At 39.1% G+C, this 21,555-nt stretch overlaps 1 protein-coding gene across 2 annotated transcripts in view; it reads left to right on the forward strand.

Moving 5' to 3' along the window:
* LOC133630876 (phosphatase and actin regulator 1-like) overlaps positions 1 to 14,791 on the forward strand; it is a 111,850-nt gene extending 97,059 nt beyond the window's left edge. For both annotated transcript variants that reach the window (XM_062022692.1, XM_062022691.1), the window contains exons 10-12: positions 3,319 to 3,463; positions 7,154 to 7,226; positions 13,395 to 14,791. In XM_062022692.1, coding sequence (XP_061878676.1) covers positions 3,319 to 3,463; positions 7,154 to 7,226; positions 13,395 to 13,410 — 234 coding nt within the window. In that variant the 3' untranslated portion in view covers positions 13,411 to 14,791. The remainder of the gene's footprint in view (positions 1 to 3,318; positions 3,464 to 7,153; positions 7,227 to 13,394) is intronic.
* The last annotated feature ends 6,764 nt before the right edge of the window (positions 14,792 to 21,555 follow it).

The raw sequence follows: 21,555 nt of genomic DNA on the forward strand, positions 1-21,555 counted from the left end.
TGTTGGCTGCCAAACCCTGAACCCCACGTAGAGGTGTCGTGCCTGTTCCTGTCCCTTTTAATGAAATAACACTTCCCTTGCATGCTCCCTCTCCTAATCTGTCTTTTTATGTTGTTTGTTGTACACGTCTCTAAACGCTTCTGTAACCTGTCCATTTCATGGTATTCACCAAGGGTGGACGTACTTGCATGCACACACTTTATGTAGGCAAATACCGTAAGTGCCCTGATTTTAGTTAAGTGTTTACTGAAACTGCAGAAAGGACAGGATGTCCGATATTTACCGTATTTTTCGGACTATAAGGCGCACTTAAAATCCTTTCATTTTCTCAAAACTCGACAGTGCACCTTATAACCCGGTGCGCCTAATGTACGGAATCATTTTGGTTGTACTTACCGACCTCGAAGCTATTTTATTTGGTACATAGTGAAATGATAAGTGTGTCCAGTAGATGGCAGTCACACATAAAAGATACGTGTAGACTGCAATATGACTCAAGTAAACAACACCAAAATGTTATATGTTCCTTTGAAAATATAGAACATTACACACAGCGCTCAAAAATCTATCAAAATGTTTTAGTACGACTTTGGTAAGCTATGAAGGCCGCACCGCTTGATGGATTGTCCTGTGCTTCAACATACGAGTATTATTATGGTGTGTGTATAAGGTAAGACATTAGCTGGTGTTTTGTTTCGCAATATTACGCAAAAGCAACTTGTCTTACCTTCTGGTACCTGCTGATCTGTATTTGGGATCTGCATAAGTCCTGAAAATTTGCGGTCGTCCGCCTTTGTAGTCCGTACTGACACCGTAGTCGCCGAGCTTCTTATTTTTCTCTATCTTCTTGTTATGGGGTATTCATCCTCTGCTTTTGCCATTTCTAATAAAAAGTAGTGTAAAGTTCTTACTTATACCTGTCAGTAAACTCACCATGAAAGCGCTAAAACATACCGGTGTAGTGAGTTTACATTATTCACCCAAGGAACTTTAGTTATTAGAGAGTTCCGGTTAGACGGTTTTTCATGGGACACATTTCCGGCGTTGTTATTGCTCTAGTGAGCCACGGATGAGAAGATGCTGCTCTGTTATTGATGCAAGTAAAGTCTGAATGTCATTAAAACAGTTAGCTCCATCTTTTGACACTTCTTCCACTCCCGTCCTTGCACGCTACACCGCTACAACAAAGATGACGGGGAGAAGACGCTGTAGAAGGTGAGCCACGTAAATAAGACCGCCCACAAGATGGCACATCCTGAAGCGACTGTCAGAAAGCGACTTGAAGATGATCTGTAAAACATAATATATGCAACATTTTGACCAAAGAACAACCATTACATGTTATGTAGACCACAAGGAAGTGTTTTACATTCAGAAACAAAATTAAATAATATGACCCCTTTTTAATGCGCCTTATAATCCGGTGCGCCTTTTGTATGAAAATAAACCTGAATAGACCCGCTCATCGGCAGTGCGCCTTATAATCCGGTGCGCCCTGTGGTCCGTAAAATATGGTAATATGTCGGCATATCGCCAATCACCAGTATATCTCCAATATACTGTAAGTGCTCCGATAAAAGCAGTCCTGCAACGTGTTTACTTGTGCAAAGCTGAATAGCCAGTTAACATCTAAATGTCCTCCAATAAGCGCACAATGTTGGCCTTTTCTGGTATTTCCATGAAGTCGTTTACAAAAGGTAAACGTAGAAGGCTGTAGGCTAATAGGAGCTACACAACAGCTAAGCACACAAGCTAGACATACCTAATAACTGTCCTTAATTGAACATTATTGCCGTCTAAACCATGACATATGTCAATCCAAACAAGTATTAAATAGATGTATATTATGTACATATATGCAGAAGCATATTAGAAAACATCCAGTAAAAACCGTGTCCGCATCATTCAACTTGCTGCGTCATGAGCTTTAGTTAATGAATTTCACTGAGCTAGGTTTTGCCCAAAACAATTACCGTATTTTTTGGACCATATGGAGCAGCGGATTATAAGGCGCACTGCCGATGAGTGGGTCTATTCAGGTCTATTTTCATACAAAAGACGCACCGGATTATAGGGCGCATTCAAGGGGTCATGTTACAATTTTTTTTCTATATTTAAAACACTTCCTTGTTGCCTCCATAACATGTTCTGGTGTTCTTTGGTCAAAATGTTGTATAGATCATGTTTTACAGACCGTCTTCAAGTCTCTTTCTAACCGTCTCTTCAGGATGCGCTGGTCTTATTTACGTGGCTCCGCTTAGCGTCATTTTCCTGCTTGTACAGGTAGTTTTTAGCGCTTCCATAGCGAGTCTACTGACAGATATAAGTTAGAAGTGTACGCTACTTTGTATTAGAAATGGCAACAGCGGAACAGGAATGCCCCACAACAAGAGGACAGAGGTAAAGAAGGAGCTTATTGACTATGACGTGGACTACAATGGCGGATCCCAAATACCCATGAGCAGGTACCAATAGGTACGAAAAGTTGGTTTTGCATAATAGGTTGAAAAAAATTGGCAGATAACCTAATAGGTGCTATTTTTAGGTCCTTATACACACATCATAATAATACCTGTATGTTGAAGCACAGTACGTCTGACTACGGTAGCCGTAATAATCCGCAGTTTGTAGTTCATCAAAGTTGTACTAAAACATTTTGACAGATTTGAGTGTTGTGTGTAATGTTCTATATTCTCAATTAAACATCAAAGTTTTGGTGTTTGCTTGCGGGTACTTGCGCGCGTCATTTATTGAACAGGCGTCGGTCAGACTGCAGTCCACACGTATCTCTTATGTATGAGTGTGACTGCCATGTAGTGGTCACACTTATCATTACACAACGTACCAAAATAAAATTGCTTTGAGGTTCGTAAGCACAACCAGAATGGATACGTACATTAGGTGCACCAGGTTATAAGGCGCACCGTCGATTTTTTTGAGAAGATGAAAGGATTTTTAGTGCACTTTGTAGTTCGAAAAATGCGGTACCATTCCACACTGCAAAAAATAAAAGTATGTATGATCCGGGCTGATATCAGATGAATAATGGTATTGGCCATTATGGACATTGAGGCTATAATATCATCAACGTATTAAAAGTAAAAATGTATCGAGACGCCCCTAGTTAATAACTTCTATATCAGGAGGTTACCTACAGCCACCGCAGAGGTTATTTGCAACTACAGGAGACTGGGTGGCTATTTGAATACAGCTGATAATTGGAGCATTTATGGTACTTGATGCACCCACAACATTAGGTACACATATAATTCAATACAATGGCTGTTTTAAATATAGATCTCTTTGTTCTTGATGTAGCTGAGCCAGAGGCCCACTGTGGAGCAGCTGAGACAGGCCAAAATCCTCATCCGGTTTAGTGACTATGTGGAGGTCTCAGATGCCCAGGACTACGACCGGCGGGCGGATAAGCCATGGACCCGGCTCACAGCAGCTGACAAGGCCAGTAGCAGTTTACATCCTCTTTTTACGGGTTGAAGAGCACCCCGCGTCATACGCCATGCTAGAAAGTGTAAGGAGAGGCGCTCACTTCCTGCCCCTTTAGAAATAAAAGCCCAAGAGCGCTCCTGCAGCGGCGTCTACTTTTTTGGTACGTGAATGTGGGTAAGGGAGGGAGGACGCTGCCTGATGTGCACGCGAGATCACACCTGAGGAGCAGTGGTGAAAATCGCTGGGATTCAATGTTTTGATTATGCAATACCTCCCCTTACATAAGAGAGTAATCGGGCGAGCGGTGCCTCGGGATGACGTGCCACATGCAGCGCTGCACTCTCGGCTCCCTGCCGTTAAATACTCTTTCTAACATTTTTGCCGAGCCAACACTAATTGATACATCGCCAGTGCAAACACATGCTATTGTTAGTCTACCCTTAGCTGTGCCCAGACTAGTGTATTGATAATATTGATCACTCATTGAATGGAAACATTTTCCATCACCCTGACACTATTTATAGCCCAAACCCAAATAGCTTCATAGGTTGCACTTTAAAATTACATCAGTGCCCCCTACTGAAAAGTCATTGTACTGCTGGAATCCTTTCCATCGCTGGTAGGAGAAACTATAAACTATATGATTTACACTAGGGATTTACAATATAATCTTTTGACCAAATATACAGTACAGGCCAAAAGTTTGGACATACCTCATTTTAATGGGTTTTCTTTATTTTCATGACTATTTACATTGTAGATTTTCACTGTAGGCATCAAAACTATGACACCTGTGAAGTGAAAAACATTTCAGGTGACTACCTCTTGAAGCTCATCGAGAGAATGCCAAGAGTGTGCAAAACAGTAATCAGAGCAAAGGGTGGCTATTTTGAAGAAACTAGAATATGAAACATGTTTTCAGTTATTTCACCTTTTTTTGTTAAGTACATACGTGTAATTCCACATGTGTTCATTCATAGTTTTGATGCCTTCAGTGTAATTTACAATGTAAATAGTCATGAAAATAAAGAAAACACATTGAATTAGAGGGTGTGTCCAAACTTTTGGCCTGTACTGTATATTTTTAAATAAATAGACACACTGTTAAAAAAGCAAAACAGTATTTTGCATGTTTTGTATTTTTTATCCTTCATTGATAGTTTTAGTCTTAGTCCTTTATCTGTTTTAATGTCTAAGCTTTTATTGTTTTAAATATTGATTGTACTGTTGCACTTAATGATTTATTTAAAGGGGAACTGCACTTTTTTGGGAATTTTGCCTATCGTTCACAAACATTATGAAAGACTAGAAAACAAAAGGTCTCTTTTTTTTGCATTCTAACATGTAAAAATCGACTTGTTCTTGGTGGCTCGCAATGCAGCTAATGGGAGCAATCGATTCTACCTCTAAATCACATTAAAAATGCATTCAAAAACCGTCTCCAATACTTCATTTACGTTCCGTAACCTGTATAATAACTACGCTGTGGCATCACTAGCTATGTGCACATGTACACATTTAATTGGATTAAATACCTAACCGGAATTAAAAATGCTTCATGTAAACACGCCATTCGGAATATTCTGACCCGATCACACACGTTTACAGCTACTCCAAGTGCTAAGTGCTAGCCTCAAACACATACACAGAATGTCATTATATAAGGATGTGCCGCAACCCGTACGTAGTCACAACATAAAAAGCACAAAACAGCTCCATTTCAAAAAGAGAGGTAAAACAAAAGTAGTGAACAGAAGGAAAGAATTATAAATACAGTGATAACGTCGGACAAGCAGAAATGCACAAAGCCATGTTTGATAACAGTGGAATTCTACTGCTTCTTCAGCACATGCAGTGAGCAAACGTGTCCAAAAGATGGCGCCATAGCACAAATAATAACACACCTTTCTGTTTAAGTTAAGTTCTGCGGATGTCAAAGTAACGTTTTCCAATTTTAGGTGTGATGCACGAAAATGCACGTCAGATCGTTTTTTTTCAGGGTCCATGTACACAGGAACATTCTAATCTGAATGACGATCGGATTAAACAAATGTTGTTCGTGTACACGTGGCTATTGTTATTGTAAGAGCGAAAACTGAGGAACTCTTTGTTGCTTACTGGCACATCGACGTGCTACGGTATTAGCCGTAAAACCTAACTACGGCAAGAGATAAGCTAGCTTTTATGTCAGCACGAAACGCGTTTGAGTTTATAATGCACAACAATGTGATAAAACACCAATCTGTACTGACTAAAAAACATGAATAATCATATAGTGTCTGTAAAGTATTATCGTACATTTCATGTTTTGTTTGTACACAGCTAGCCAGACAGTGTATGTACTGTAGTTGTACGGTGATGTGCTGCATGTTATCATGATCAATAGTATAGTGACTCACTCGATGGACAGTTGTCTGTTTGGTCCAGCTCGCCGGGAACGTTTTTTCGGGGTTATTTGGGGTCAGCGCTCCATTTATGTCGACATAGCTTGTCTCCAAGTTCCACATTTGCAGCTTCGCGTCACGCCGACTTCTCTCTCTCGGCTTCCGTCTGCGCCCACGTTTCACCCTCTTCTCCATGCTCGCTTGTATAAACAGTAGTTCATCCTCCGTTCATTCAGCTTCAAAAATATAAGGTTGAGAATCCTCATTTGTCAAAAAATAGTCATCTTTGTTGTTACCAAGTCTGTAATGATTAGAACACACTCTCGTTTAACAGCCTTTCAAAAGATGCATTACATATGTGTTGTACAATCGTCCCTCATTTATTAATTTTTTTTTGGGACGTGGCCGCAATAAATGAATTTCCGCAAGTAGGAATTATAAATCAAATATTTTAATAGCTAGAGCATAAACATTTTGTTTATGACCTTTAAATACATTTTTGGACTTTATGAGAGATTCAGATTCAGAAGTACTTTATTAATCCCCGCGGGGAAATTGAGATTTTCAGCACAATCCCATTCAAGATCAGACAAACATTACAGGGAGACAGAAAAAGGATCGCTGACGGGTCTGCCAACTTCCAGCGCCCCTTACAAAAAGAAAGGTGGGGGGGAAGTAAAAAAATATTCAGTCAAAGACTGGACTCCAGGGAAGGGGTCCAGACTGAGGCCAAGGAAAAAAAACTTCATAGCCATAGCACACATAAACACGTTACATAGAATAAACAAACCTTGCAACAGAGGGAAGGGAGTGGGAGCTACGGAGGCCGGCTGCTGCTGTATAACCGCTAGTCAGCCATCCATCGCCCCTAAGGGGAATCAAGCTGGCGAAGGCGTGAAATTACACCCGTAAATCGCCTTTACACTCTCTTAATCCAATATAGAATTGTTGCCTGAGGCTGAGCCAATCAGTAGCCACGAAACTGAACAGTGCGCTCTGATTGGTTTGGTCTCCTCTAGCGACCAATACTAATAACAATAATAATAATAACTGGGATTTATATAGCGCTTTTCTAAGTACCCAAAGTAGCTTTACATGTAGAACCCATCATTCGTTCACACCTACTACTGTGGTATTGATATTTGGCGTTTATTTAGCCAATTTTATGCTTAAAATGCTTAATTGATGACCAAAAAAATAGTAGAATGTTTTAAAAATCTAAAAAATTGTGTGTTAAAGCCGAAGTATTGTCTGTTGTGAATGTGCTCAACAACACTTTGCCGTGCATCTAACAGCCCTCTGATGTTGTCTTTTGCAGGCAGCTATACGAAAAGAGCTCAACGATTTCAAGAGCAATGAGATGGAGGTGCACGAGTCCAGTCGTCATTTAACCAGGTAATGGACTTGATTCAATGCAGGATAGCTTCAACTCAAGGCAGTGATGCATCTCTCTTCAAATAGTGGCCTCTGTCAACTCACATATAAAGTCGTGGTCAAAAGTTTACATACACTTGTAAATAACATAATGTCATGGCTGTCTTGAGTTTCCAATAATTTCTACGAGTCTTATTTTTTTGTGATAGAGTGATTGGAGCACATACTTGTTTGTCACAAAAAGCATTCATGAAGTTTGGTTCTTTTATGAATTTATTATGGGTCTACTGAAAATGTGACCAAATCTGCTGGGTCAAAAGTATACGTACAGCAATGTTAATATTTGGTTACATGTCCCTTGGCAAGTTCCACTGCAATAAGGTGCTTTTGGTAGATGAGCCTTAAGGTGTCTCTTCCGGAGCAATGGCTTCCTTCTTGCATGGTAGCCTCTCAGTCCATGGCGATGCAAAACACGATTGACTGTGGACACTGACACCTGTGTTCCAGCAGCTTTCAAATCATTGCAGACCTGCTTTTTGGTGGTTCTCGGTTGACTCTTGATCATTCTGACCAATTTTCTCTCAGCAGCAAGCGATAGCTTGCATTTTCTTCCTGATCGTGGCAGTGACAAAACTGTGCCATGCACTTTATACTTACGAACAATTGTCTGCACAGTTGCTCTTGGGACTTTAAGCTGCTTTGAAATGGCTCCAAGTGACTTTCCTGACTTGTCCAAGTCAATGATTTGTTTTTTCAGATCCGTGCTGAGTTCCTTTGACTTTCCCATTGTTGCGTTTGTAACCAAGTCTAATGACTGCATCACATGAGTCCTATTTAAATGGGCTCAGACAAGTCAACAGGTGTTGTCAATCATAATCACTCACATGAAGTTAAGAGGCCATGCCATGAAGCTAATTTGATTTGATTGTAACTTTTCTACATCACCAAAATTGATAGTCTGTTGCTCTATGTATACATTTTCAGTAGACCCATAATAAATTCATAAAAGAACCAAACTTCATGAATGCTTTTTGTGACAAACAAATATGTGCTCCAATCACTCTATCACAAAAAAATAAGAGTTGTAGAAATTATTGGAAACTCAAGACAGCCATGACATTATGTTCTTTATAAGTGTATGTAAACTTACATTGTCTACCTGAAACAAACACCTAACCTCAAATAGATAAAGTACCAAGCTGTGGTATATACTGGTGGTACGATACGATTGGTTCCCCTCTACGCTGACTTGGTTTAGCGTTTCTGATGCGAGTGTGTTCAGTTGGTTCCACGATGGCAACGAGGGATTAAAAAGATACACGAGTGAAAACAATTGGCCCTTTTCCACCAAAAGTTCGGTTCCTGGAACCTCTGGTTTCTGTAGAAGTGTGTGGTTTGTTTTTCCACCGCATTTCACAGTTCAGGGTACAGAGGAGTGGTTTACGATATTTCTACACTGATACCATAAACAGACAATATCAGGTCACAGTTGTTTTACTTAAAAGTAAGTAATTTAAATACAAAGCAATCATGTACAAAACGATATGATTTAAAAAATACAGTGTACCGAATTGTTCATAAAAATTCAGGCTTTTGTCCGCAATGTCCAATAGTCAGAAAGTCGTTCTCTCTGTAAATAAATAATTCATTTTTGGTCCATTTCATCTGTAAATAACAATATAAATAATAAATATCAGTGTTAATCTCATACTGACAACACAAGACACATAGGCTTTAGCGTTAGCTTGTTAGCATTCTCATACTGCTCACTCTGCTCCGATATCGGACATCTCTAGTTTAAATCAATCATCAATTTCTAAACACATGCATCATTTGCATTCCTAGTACAATCTTCATTTATTAGCCCACAAAACCTTTTAACAATTGTATCCTGATTAAAAAGCTATTATAAAGCATATTTTCAGAGGTTATGCATATTTTACAGCATGTTTTAAAGAGATACAATAAAAAAAAAGACTTCTGGGTACATTATATTGATCAACTAACTCAGAATTGGATGTTTATTTAAAGGGCTTAAGTAATCATTTTGATTGAAGGTACAGTGTAATGATTGGCAGGGAATATTTTAGTTGGCTATTGTTTACGGCCGTGCGGGAAGTCAGAACAGCGAATGCTATTATAGAAATAAAAACAAATTCTCAGATGAAACAGTCTTGTGAGCCAATTCGTATTCACTAGTTTAGAGGTGTCGGAAGTCATTTTCACTGAGGGCCACATCGCAGTTATGTTTGGCCCCAGAGGGCCGCTTCTAACAGTGAATACTATTATCACACAATTTTTTAATGCATTTTATTTGTAGATTTTTTAAAAACTAAAATGTAAAAAAAAATATGGTAAATTGCAATAATTTCACCTCAAAATGTAGTGTATATTACTGTAAATGGAAAAACAGTACTGCTTTTTTTATGGTAAAAAAAAAAAAAAGGCAGCTCAGTTGCCAGAATTTTACTGTAAAATGTACATTTGTTTTATTACTGTAAATTAAAAAAACCCTGCATTTTTACAGTAAAATTTTGGCACCTGAGCTGCCAGTTTTTGTTTTTACCGCAAATCAACAACTAGATTTTTCGGTGTATTACTGTAAATGCCAAAACAACACCACAGTTTATTACAGTGAAAAAAGTACTGTTTTTCTCATTTAGAGAAAAATGCTGTAAATTTCACAATTTTACCATGAAATCTATTGCTACTTTTACATTGCACAATTTGATGGATAACTTGCTTTGAAATCATTATCATTATTATTTATTTCTATTCAAAAAATGGTTTGAATGTTTGATAATATATTTTTGCATAATTAGACAATATTTAAGTTAACATTTGCGATTACATGGAGTACATATATTTTTTTTCTCCCAAAATAGAAAGAAATAATTCATTTAGTAAGAAAAGTTACAGTACTTTATTGATACATATTATTTCCAGGCTTTCGAGGGCCCAATAAAATGAAATGGCGGGCCACATCTGGCCCCCGGGCCTTGAGTTTGACCCCTGTGCACTAGATAGTAGAAGTTAATGTAAACTTTTTAACTATTCAAGATTATCAGTGTCAAATACAATTGTGTGTGTTCAGACAATTGTAAGCTTTTGGCTATATATAGTAACCATAAGTGGTCGGACATGGGCATTAAAATTGTTTAGCTGGCATTAAAAAGCATTCAGTTAGATTAGCTGACGCCTGTAGAAACCCTGATGTGGGGTAAGGGGGAAGGGCCACAGCCAGTTTTACTGTGTAGTGTGCTTGCAGGGTTGCTATAGCGACATCCAGTGGACGCATTTAGAACCGCCGTTTCTTTTATTGATAATTGCAGCTCATTTTAATATTTGGCAAACTTATCTCCCACCAGACAAATACCAGCTTGGCAGTACTGTTTGGAGAAACAATGCTGTCCACAAGACATCAGCTGTAACAGTAATGAAACTGAAGTTTTTTTGTTTTTTTTAATAGTATTTATTTATTCATTTAATAGGGAAATCATAATACAGGTAATGAGAAAACAGACATCTTTTTTTTGTCTCTCCCCCAACCCAAAAAATAAAAAATTACAGAAAAATTAAAGTAAAAATAATAACACCCCATCCCACCTCCTGTCCTACATTTCAGTCACAGTGAGTAGCAATGTAATGCCTTCCTATTCACCACGAGCAGATAGAGAATCACAATAACTGACTATAAGGAAAAATAAGGTAACAACAAAAATAAAAATCACAAACACACAAAGAAGTGTCACTGAATAAAAACAACCACAACAACAAAAAACAGAGTTGAGGTAAGTGGAAAGGTTCATTGTCAACAGTGAGTGTCACATTTATCCTATAGTGCAGGGGTCCCCAAACTTTTTGACTCGGGGGCCGCATTGGGTTAAAACAATTTGGCCGGGCTGTATGTATGTATGTATGTATGTATGTATATATCCATCCATCCATTTCTACCGCTTATTCCCTTCGGGGACGCGGGGGGCGCTGGAGCCTATCTCAGCTACAATCGGGCGGAAGGCGGGGTACACCCTAGACAAGTCGCCACCTCATCGCAGTGTATGTATATACAGTATATATATATATATATATAATATATATATATATATATATATATACAGTATATATATATATATATATATATATATATATATATATATATATATATATATATATATATATATAATATATATATATAATATATATATATAGAGAGAGAGCGCACTTTCCGCGCGTGCGATGATGTCACGTTATCAATGAGAAAATGCGTTTTTAGACAATATGATTTGCCTGAGCGGCTAGGAGACACCGTGAGTAGCAAGCGGTACAAAGTAGATAAGAAAAATAATAATTTAAAAAAAAAAAAAATTTTTTTTTTTTTTTTGTATACTTGGGACTTCCCGCGGGCCTGATTTTCAATCAATCAATCAATCAGCTTTATTGTCCGTTCTTACATGTACAAGACACATAAGAACTGAAATTACATTTTCGGCACAATCCCGCTAAGAGCAGACATACGTTACAGGGAGACAAGACGGGACCGCCAACGGATCAGCCTCACTTAGGCGCTCCTCAAAAAGGTGGGAAAAAGGTGACATTGGGGGGAGGGTGGAAGTAAAAAAAAATATCAGTCTGAGGCTGGACCCTCAGGAATGGTCCAGACTGAGTCCGAGGAAAAAAACCTCACATAGCATGGCACACATAAACAAGGTACATTTAATCACAACAAACTCGCAACAAAGTCATCCAACAGGACCTTGGAGGCCAGCAGCTGCTGTTAAGCGCTGCTCAGCCCCCACAACCCCGGAGGAATAAAGCAGTGGTGAAGGCGTTGATTGGGGAAGGGTATATGCGTGCATGTATGCCCAATTAACTTGGGTGAGATGTTGGATTGTCTTTATGGGCCGAGGCCGGCCCCAAGAGTTCAAGAGTTCAAGAGTCCGACCCAGGTGCTTTTGAAGAAAAGGGAAAGGTCAAAAGCGTCCATCTTTGAGGAGTCCTCGGGGGAGTGTTTTCAAACAGCCTGTTCCTCAAGGCCATTCGAGGGAGTCAAATCGTAGATTAAGATGTTGGTTTTTTTTTTTCTTCGAGCAGTCAAAACAATGACATTCCTGCTCTATATGCTGGCTCTGACAATTCCAATTTATTCTTTCTGTAACATCATCAAGATCGAATCTACCTTGCGATTCAAATCAGCAATCGCTCCAGTCTGTGATCCCACAGCACGACCCATTCCTTCCATTGCGTTGAACAGCCTGTTGGCCCCTTGAGTGGCTGCCATCGTCTTCCGAATTTGACGATACACCAGAGCAATGCCCAGCCCAATCAGCAAATGCCCTGCGATCACAGCTCCAAATAGGTAGATGTCTTCCACGTCCTCGATGGAAAGGACTGAGAGGCACATGATTCTCCAAGTATTCCAGGAATCTCTCACGTACCCCGCAGCAATGGTTCCATCAGGGCAGCCAGGCTCCCCCGAGCCTCTTTTCCTTGTCGAAAAGACTGTGTCAATTGCGTCGAGAGTCCAGTTGATCAAATTCATTTTGATGTTTAGATTTGAGGACAGCTCAAGAAAAGAGGCTTCAAAATAGTTCAAACAAGACAAAAACAAAGAGAGCAAGCAGGGAGGGAAGGAGGGAGCGGAGAGAGATGCGACCGCCCTCACCAGTGGCAAGACAGAAAAGGCTTTTTTTGGACGCTGGCAGGCTGGATCCAGCCCGCGGGCCGTAGTTTGGGGACCCCTGCTATAGTGTCTTTAATTTAGCTATGTAACTAATTATGCAGCCCCAGGTCAAATCAAATTGTTTTGGTGTACACCTCAGATTATATTTAATTTTCTCTAAATCTAAGAAAAACATGAGCTCCTTAGGCCATAGGGAGGCCTTGGGGGCAAACTGTGATTTCCACTCCAATAAAATCCTTCTTCAAGCTATTTAATGATGCAAAGGCGATACTATCCCTAAAAGTCTGCTTAATTTTTGGATAGTTTGGTGGAATTCCAAAAATAGCTAATTCTGCGCAAGGCGTCAATTTAAAATGTAGTGCATCTGCAAGATGTTTAAAAATATTAATCCAGTAGGTTTTCAGACAGGGACATGACCAGAACATGTGTGTCGTGTTTGCAGGAGTCAATTGAAACTGAAACTGAAACTGAAGTGTTTTTAAACGGCTTTCCTTCTTGTCTTGTTTCAGGTTCCACAGACCATAGTCGACCAAGCAGGTGTACAACCTTAAGTGCTGGACAGTCAAACGGTGCCCACTTTCTTCAGTAAGGCCATGTTTTCAGAAATGCCCCCACCCCAAATAAAAACACCCACCCACTGTAGTAGCACATAACGATGACTCCAGTTGATCTGCCGTACCTCATCCTCGCCCCTTTTGTGGAACTAGCTTGACTTCCAAAGTTCTCCAGGCTGAGCTCTCAGGCAGGTGCTCATTTTTATTTTGTTTTTTTTTAAGTCTTCAGAGAGTGACGGAACATTTCCTCAGTGTCAAAGTCCTTCTCAATGGCAACGTCACTCCCAAGGGAACGCCGTGTCGTGATCTCATCCGCCACGGGATCCATTTAAATGTGCAATAGTTTACGCCACTTCTTTCTCTTTTTTTTTTTACCTCCCCAATGCTAGAGCGCCCTCTGGAGTTGGATCCGTGTACCTGACTTCTGTTCTTCCCTATGTGCAATTCTCACTGTTGTCATCCAATCGCTTACTGTGAATCAAGAGGGCGTTCCCCCCCCCCACCCCCCCGCTCTCGAAATGTACATATTGTTTATACGGAACAACTCGGAAGAATCACTTTCAGCCAAATGTCCTTCACTTGTGTCAGAATGATGTACATGTAATGTAAAAACTGCAGCTGACATGTTTTGTATGTATTTTTTTTTTTGATAGGCTGTTTGAATGGAGATGTGAATTAATACTAAGACATGCCTTTTGTGTTATTTTCTATCTCCAATGATTACAGTAGTATGGATCCTCTTAACCTGCAGTTTATGACATGTTACCTTTTAAACTCATATTCTTTTTATAAGCAATATAGCCCTGGTTTACAAAGAAAGGGATGCACCTACAGAATGCTTCAACTCTTTTCTTTCTTTCTTTGCTGTTGTCTCCACTGAGCCAATCCACTAGTTATGAATACTCATCACAAGTAAAATAACTTGCACTGTTAAGAAGCCCACTGTCTCTTTTTCCTTCTAGAGTATTCAAATACTCATTTTTACCAATTTACTTGGATTAAGATTAAAAATGATCCGTTTCCTCATCAGCGATGGCGAGATAACCTTGATTAAAAGTTGCAAAATCAGTCTGATGCCTCACTGATGTTAAAAAGTGGGCTATTTTTATATTATTTTATTTGTTTTAATTGATGTAGTTCAACACGGTATGAATTAATATATCAACGCAATACACAACAGGTGCACGAGGTTTTCCCGTTTTAGCTGGATTTAAATAAGGAAAATGACCTCAGTAACTTTTCGGAACATTTACAGATTTCAAAGCGTTTTTGGTTGGTTTTTTTGGGTCACTTTTGGAATACGGAATGCCATGTAAAGGATACATAATGCCAATTAAACCCCCATTTCTCAATGCTTGTCCTTTGTATAATTTTTCATTGCACAAATATTTCTAATATTGCAAAAATAACTTTCTCTTTTTCCACATTTTGTTATGTTACAGTCTTATTCCATAATGACAATGTGAAAAGTTTTTTTTTTTTACTTTTGCAAATTTATTTAAACAAAATTCAAATGTACATATGTATTCACAGCAGATTTTGATTAGATGATTGGTGGTTTAGTTGTAATACATTTGCAAAAAAAAAGAAAGTCACATTATTATGGGGTATTGTCTGTAGAATTTTGAGGACAAACATGAATTTATTCCATTTTGTAATAAGGCTTTGACATAAAATGTGGAAAGAGTGAAGTGCTGTGAATACTTTACAAATGCACTGTATAGGTAAGTCTAGCTGTACTGAACATAAGAGTGTTTTGAGATAAGAGCTATGTCTGGGCTAATTTTTGTGCTTTAAATTGCACACACAATTTTGAGTTCCAAGCATCCCCGCCATTAGTTGGCATATAGTGAATGTCCCAGTGAACCCCGTAAGATCAGCATTTGCTAATAGCTAGATATGGACATACCTTTGTTTTCCAATCATGGAAAGGGAGCGTGTGAGCGTGAAAGAGACGTTGATTTAAGATGCAAGTGTTTTGAGTTAAGATCTCCGTCGATTAACCAATTAAGCTCATAAGGTGCGGTATTGAGTCTAGCTTCACTGCAAAAATGACACAACACTGTGATAAATCTGCAGTTAAAGGGGAATTTTGCCTATCGTTCACAATCATTATGAGAGACAAGAAAACATTTATTTTTATATTTTAGGATTAAATTTTTTTAATTAAAAACACTTGTAAGATGTGGCTAGTGGAGTCACCGTTGTAGCCTTCAAAGCCCTCTAAAACAACTTCAAAACCCTTGTGTTGTCCTGAAGTCAATTATTATTATTTACATAATTACTTGATAATACTTTTGTATTGTTTACACAATGTGCCAAGACATATATAGTGACTGCAATGTTTTAATTTGGAGATAAATTTGTTTTTATTCCTTGTATGCTATAATAGGTAAACAGCAGTTGGATGACGTCACTTTTGCTCAATTACTTCCTGTTGGTTGACTTCCGGCATTCGTCGGAAAGCAAGTCGTACATGTTGCTGTCCTCGGTAATAATCTCTGTTGCCATCCTACACAAAGCAGCGTAGAAGCAAAGCCCTAAGTTGTCTTTAATAAGTTGAGAACATGTCCGACAAATGTTAAAAAAGTGTAATAGTGCCGATATGTTGAATAGAATTGTCGAATTAGATACAACGTGTTCAAGTCATTCAGGCAGACGAAGTCTCCCTCTGCGGGACATTTTGGGACATTACAGTTACATGTTGGATGTCATAGTAGACAAATATGTACAGAGGCATTAGGGCTACGAATCTTTGGGTGTCCCACGATTGTATTCAATATCGATTCTTGGGGTCACGATTCGATTCAAAATCGATTTTTTTTCTCGATTCAACGCGATTTATGATTCAAAAACGATATTTTCCCGATTCAAAAGGATTCTCTATTCATTCAATACATAGGATTTCAGCAGGATCTACCCCAGTCTGCTGACATGCAAGCAGAGTAGTAGATTTTTGTAAAAAGCTTTTATAATTGTAAAGGACAATGTTTTATCAACTGATTGCAATAATGTAAATTTGTTTTAACTATTAAATGAACCAAAAATATGACTTATTTTATCTTTGTGAAAATATTGGACACAGTGTGTTGTCAAGCTTATGAGATGCGATGCAAGTGTAAGCCACTGTGACACTATTGTAATTTTTTGTATTTTTTTTTATAAATGTCTAATATAATGTCAATGAGGGATTTTTAATGACTGCTATGTTGAAATTGTAACTAATATTGATACTGTTGTTGATAATATTCATTTTTGTTTCACTACTTTTGGTTTGTTCTGTGTCGTGTTTGTGTCTCCTCTCAATTGCTCTGTTTATTGCAGTTCTGAGTGTTGCTGGGTCGGGTTTGGTTTTGGAATTGGATTGCATTGTTATGATATTGCTGTGTATTGTTTTGTTGGATTGATTAATAAAACATAAAAATAAATTAAAAAAACAACGATTTAAAAAAAAAAAGAGAATCGATTCTGAATCGCACAACGTGAGAATTGCGATTCGAATTCGAATCGATTTTTTCCCACACCCCTAATGTTTGTATCTCTTTATTTTTTCAGTTTTTCACCGTCACGTCTATGAATAAATGTCACAAGTAAATGGTCAAGCTTACAACGACGTTATCTTCATTGACTCCGGTTTGGCTTTGGTGTTGAGTCGACGTTTCTACACACTGCAAGTACAGTATATATATAATGTAGTAACAGACACATTCATAACAATATTTAATATGTTCAATATACACACTGCAAGTATATATACAATGTAGTAACAGACACGATCATAACAATATGTAATATTTTCAATATTTCCCGTATTTTGGTCATTTTATGCACAGCGCAAAATTCTGTATCCCTGAAATATTTTGTATCCCCCGCCGCGGGGGCGCGCATGGGGGCGGAGCTCTGGGGCTTGTTTAGACAGCGGCAGCACTTCCGTGTTATTAGTGACGTCAATGATTATAAATAGGATGTATCCCCTACTAACGTTTTATGTGATTAATAACATAAGTCCAAATTGATGCTAAGTATTTACAGAATAAAACACATGATGTTATTAGTACATCAATTGAGGAAAATAGAGGAGTGGGGGGGGGACGCATTTTATTGCAGCACAGAAATATGCTGATACATTAAATATCCCTTACTAACTTTTTGTAATGAATAAAATGAGTTCAAATTCACAAGTATTGTACAATGCCAAGTTTGTACATAAAATCCACATGATGTTAGTACATACTGGGGACAGACTTAACACCTTTTTCACCAGCATAGCCGCAACTCTAGTCAACAAGCTGTCCCACCACTCTGGTCGCTTTGGTGTAGAACACATTAAAGCCTTCTACAGAAAGCTAGGAGTATCCAACAACGATTTCAAATTAGAAATGGTCTCAGCTGACGAGGTGCTTAAAAAATTGAGCGCGCTCCACCCAAACAAGGCCACCGGCCTTGATAATATCCCCTCCAGATTCCTCAGGGACTCTGTCACGACCTTTGCCCCAATCATCACACACATAATAAACCTCTCAATTACACAAGGCTAAATACCAAAAGATTTCAAAATAGCAAGAGTAACCCCCCTTTTCAAAAAAGGAAGCAAATTAGAACCTGGCAATTACCGACCTGTTTCTATTCTCAGTTCAACTTCAAAAGTAATGGAAAAAATTGTTTATGAACAGGTCGATAGTTACCTTGCCACCAATAAACTCATGTACAAATTCCAATCCGGCTTCAGAACTAACTACTCCACTGACACATGCCTTCTCTATCTGACCGACCACATCAAACATGAGGTGGACGCGGGCAAATACTGCGGCATGGTCATGCTGGACCTTTGGAAGGCCTTTGACACTGTTAACCACATTATACTGTTGGATAAGCTCAAAGCAATCGGATTTGATAAAACCTCATCGAGCTGGATGCAATCTTACTTGGAAGGGAGGAAACAGGTGGTAGAGGTGAACGGCCAGAGAAAGCGACGATTACCCCATTAATTTGAGCGAGGATAAAAGATTTGTGGATGAGGAACGTGAGAGTGAAGGACTAGAGTGTAGTGCAGGACGTATCTTTTTTCGCTCTGACCGTAACTTAGGTACAAGGGTTCATTGGATTCCACTAAGGCTGAAACGACGCGTCGACGTAGTCGACGTCATCGGTTATGTAAATACGTCGACGCCGTTTTTGTGCGTCGACGCGTCGCATATTTACGTCACACTACCGTCATGGCGAAGCGCAAAGCAGACGATCAAATCAGACGATGCGAGCGGTGCGAGCGAGGGGGAAAAAGCACGCCAAAAGTCGTCAAAAGTGTGGGAGTATTTCAATAAACGGCCTAATAATGTTGTTGTATGCACACTGTGTCGAGCGGAAATGGCCTATCATAGATAAATGATAAATGATAAATGGGTTATACTTGTATAGCGCTTTTCTACCTTCAAGGTACTCAAAGCGCTTTGACAGTATTTCCACATTTACCCATTCACACACACATTCACACACTGATGGCGGGAGCTGCCATGCAAGGCGCTAACCAGCAGCCATCAGAGGCAAAGGGTGAAGTGTCTTGCCCAAGGACACAACGGACGTGACTAGGAAGGTAGAAGGTGGGAAATGAACCCCAGTAACCAGCAACACTCCGATTGCTGGCACAGCCACTCTACCAACTTCGCCACGCCGTCCCTAGCAGCACAACGGCTATGAACGAACATTTGAAAAGAAAACCATCAACTAGTCAATCGTCCGCGCGAGTATACGTTGTCATCATTACACAAAAACATGAATGTGTCATTTGTATCTGCTAGGGGTGTAACGGTACGTGTTTTGTATGGAACCGTTTCGGTACGGGGCTTTCGGTTCGGTACGGGGGTGTACAGAACGAGTTTCTAAGCTAAAGTGTTAACAAGCTGCTTTGCTCCTTCTGCTTCTGTCTCAGCATGCAGCATTGTCCCACCCACACAACCATCTGATTGGTACACACAAAGCATTATCAGCCAATCAGCAGTGCGTATTCAGAGCATTAACAGCCAATCAGCAGTGCGTATTCAGAGCGCATGTAGTCAGCGCTTCAGCGTCGAGCAGATAGGTGTTTAGCAGGTGAGCATCAGGCAGCGGACTCTACCCAAATGATAATAAACACCTCCCAGTCAACTACTAGTAACATCACTATGAGCCCGTTGACCTTCTAGAAATATAAACTGCAGCTCAGCTCACTCGCAGTCCTGGCTTGAGGTGAAGGCTAATTACCTCTCAGTTCCAGCCACATCGACCCCTTCTGAGCACCTATTTTCAGCTGCTGGGAATATTGTAAACAAGAAAAGAACCAGAGCATGTAGACATGCTAACCTTTCTTCATTACAACTGTTAGACACTCACTGGAATGAGTAGAATTGGTTATTGTGTACTGTGTTGGACTGGATGTTTATTTTGCACATTTTAAAAGCAATACTTAATGTTTACAGTGCTCCACAATATTTAGATTGGCACTTTTTTGTATTGGATGTTTATCTTTATTTTTGCACATTTTAGCAAATAAGCAATACTTTCACTTTTGTTGAAATGTTTACACTGTTGTTACAGAATATTTCGTTTTGCACTTTTTTGTATTGGATGTTTATCTTTATTTTTGCACATTTTAAAGCAAAATAAGCAATACTTTTACTTTTGAAATGCTTATACTATTGCAGAATATTAAGATTTGCACTGGATGTTGACTTTTATATTTGCACATTAAAAAGCAAATAAGCTACTTTTAATTTTGTTAAATGTTAAAAGTTTTAAATGTTTACATTGTTACAGAATATTTAGTCATGTTGTTGTCAATGTTGACTGAGTGGCCATACTTCTTTTTTTTTGTAAATAAAAGCCATGCCTTTTGAAAAAACTGGCCTACATTTATTTTTTCATCTTCATTTTGAATAAATAAAAAATCGGTAAAAGGAAAAATAATCTATAGATTAATCGAAAAAAAAATAATCTATAGATTAACCGATTAATCAAAAAAAATAATCTATAGATTAATCGATAGAAAAATAATCGTTAGCTGCAGCCTTAGATGCCACACTTTCTCCTTTTTCTATTGTGGATCAAGGATTTGTATTTTAAACCACCTCGGATACTATATTCTCTTGAAAATGAGAGTCGAGAATGCGAAATGGACATTCACAGTGACTTTTATCTCCACGACAATACATCGGCGAAGCTCTTTAGCTACGGAGCTAACGTGATAGCACATCAGGCTTAAATGCAGATAGAAACAAAATAAATAAACCCCTGACTGGAAGGATGGACAGAAAATCAACAATACTATTAAACCATGGACATGTAAATACACGGTTAATGCTTTCCAGCCTGGCGAAGCTTAACAATGCTGTTGCTAACGACGCCATTGAAGCTAACTTAGCAACGGGACCCCTACAGAGCTATGCTAAAAACATTAGCTATCCACCTACGCCAGCCCTCATCTGCTCATCAACACCCGTGCTCACCTGCGTTTCAGCGATCGACGGAGCGACGATCATAGATGCGGTCGGCGGCCCGTAGACAGAGGAAGTCACGGTGAGGTCGGCGGCTAGCTCGTCTGCTATCCATCTCAAAGTCCTCCTGGTTGTGTTGCTGTAGTCCGCCGCTAATACACCGATCCCACCTACAACTTTTTTCTTTGCAGTCTTCATTGTTCATTAAACAAATTGCAAAAGATTCACCAACACAGATGTCCAGAATACTGTGGAATTTTTAGATGAAAACAGAGCTTTTTGTATTGGATTCAATGGGGTACCAATACTTCCAGTTCAACGATTGACGTCACGCGCATACGTCATCATACATAGACGCTTTCAACCAGAAGTTTAGTGGGAAATTTAAAATTGCACTTTATAAGTTAACCCGGCCGTGTTGGCATGTGTTGCAATGTTAAGATTTCATCATTGATATATAAACTATCACACTGCGTGGTCAGTAGTAGTGGGTTTCGGTAGGCCTTTAACTCATTCTCCTTCTATGCCACATCAATATGGAATGTACTCCCAACAGGTGTAAAAGAAAGTGCATGTCTATCCTCCTTCAAAACCCCACTAAAAGAACACCTCCAGGCAACTTCAACCCTAAACTAACACCCTCCCGTCAT

This window comes from Entelurus aequoreus, linkage group LG16, assembly GCF_033978785.1.
Source record: "Entelurus aequoreus isolate RoL-2023_Sb linkage group LG16, RoL_Eaeq_v1.1, whole genome shotgun sequence".
In the NCBI taxonomy this organism is placed as follows: domain Eukaryota; kingdom Metazoa; phylum Chordata; class Actinopteri; order Syngnathiformes; family Syngnathidae; genus Entelurus; species Entelurus aequoreus.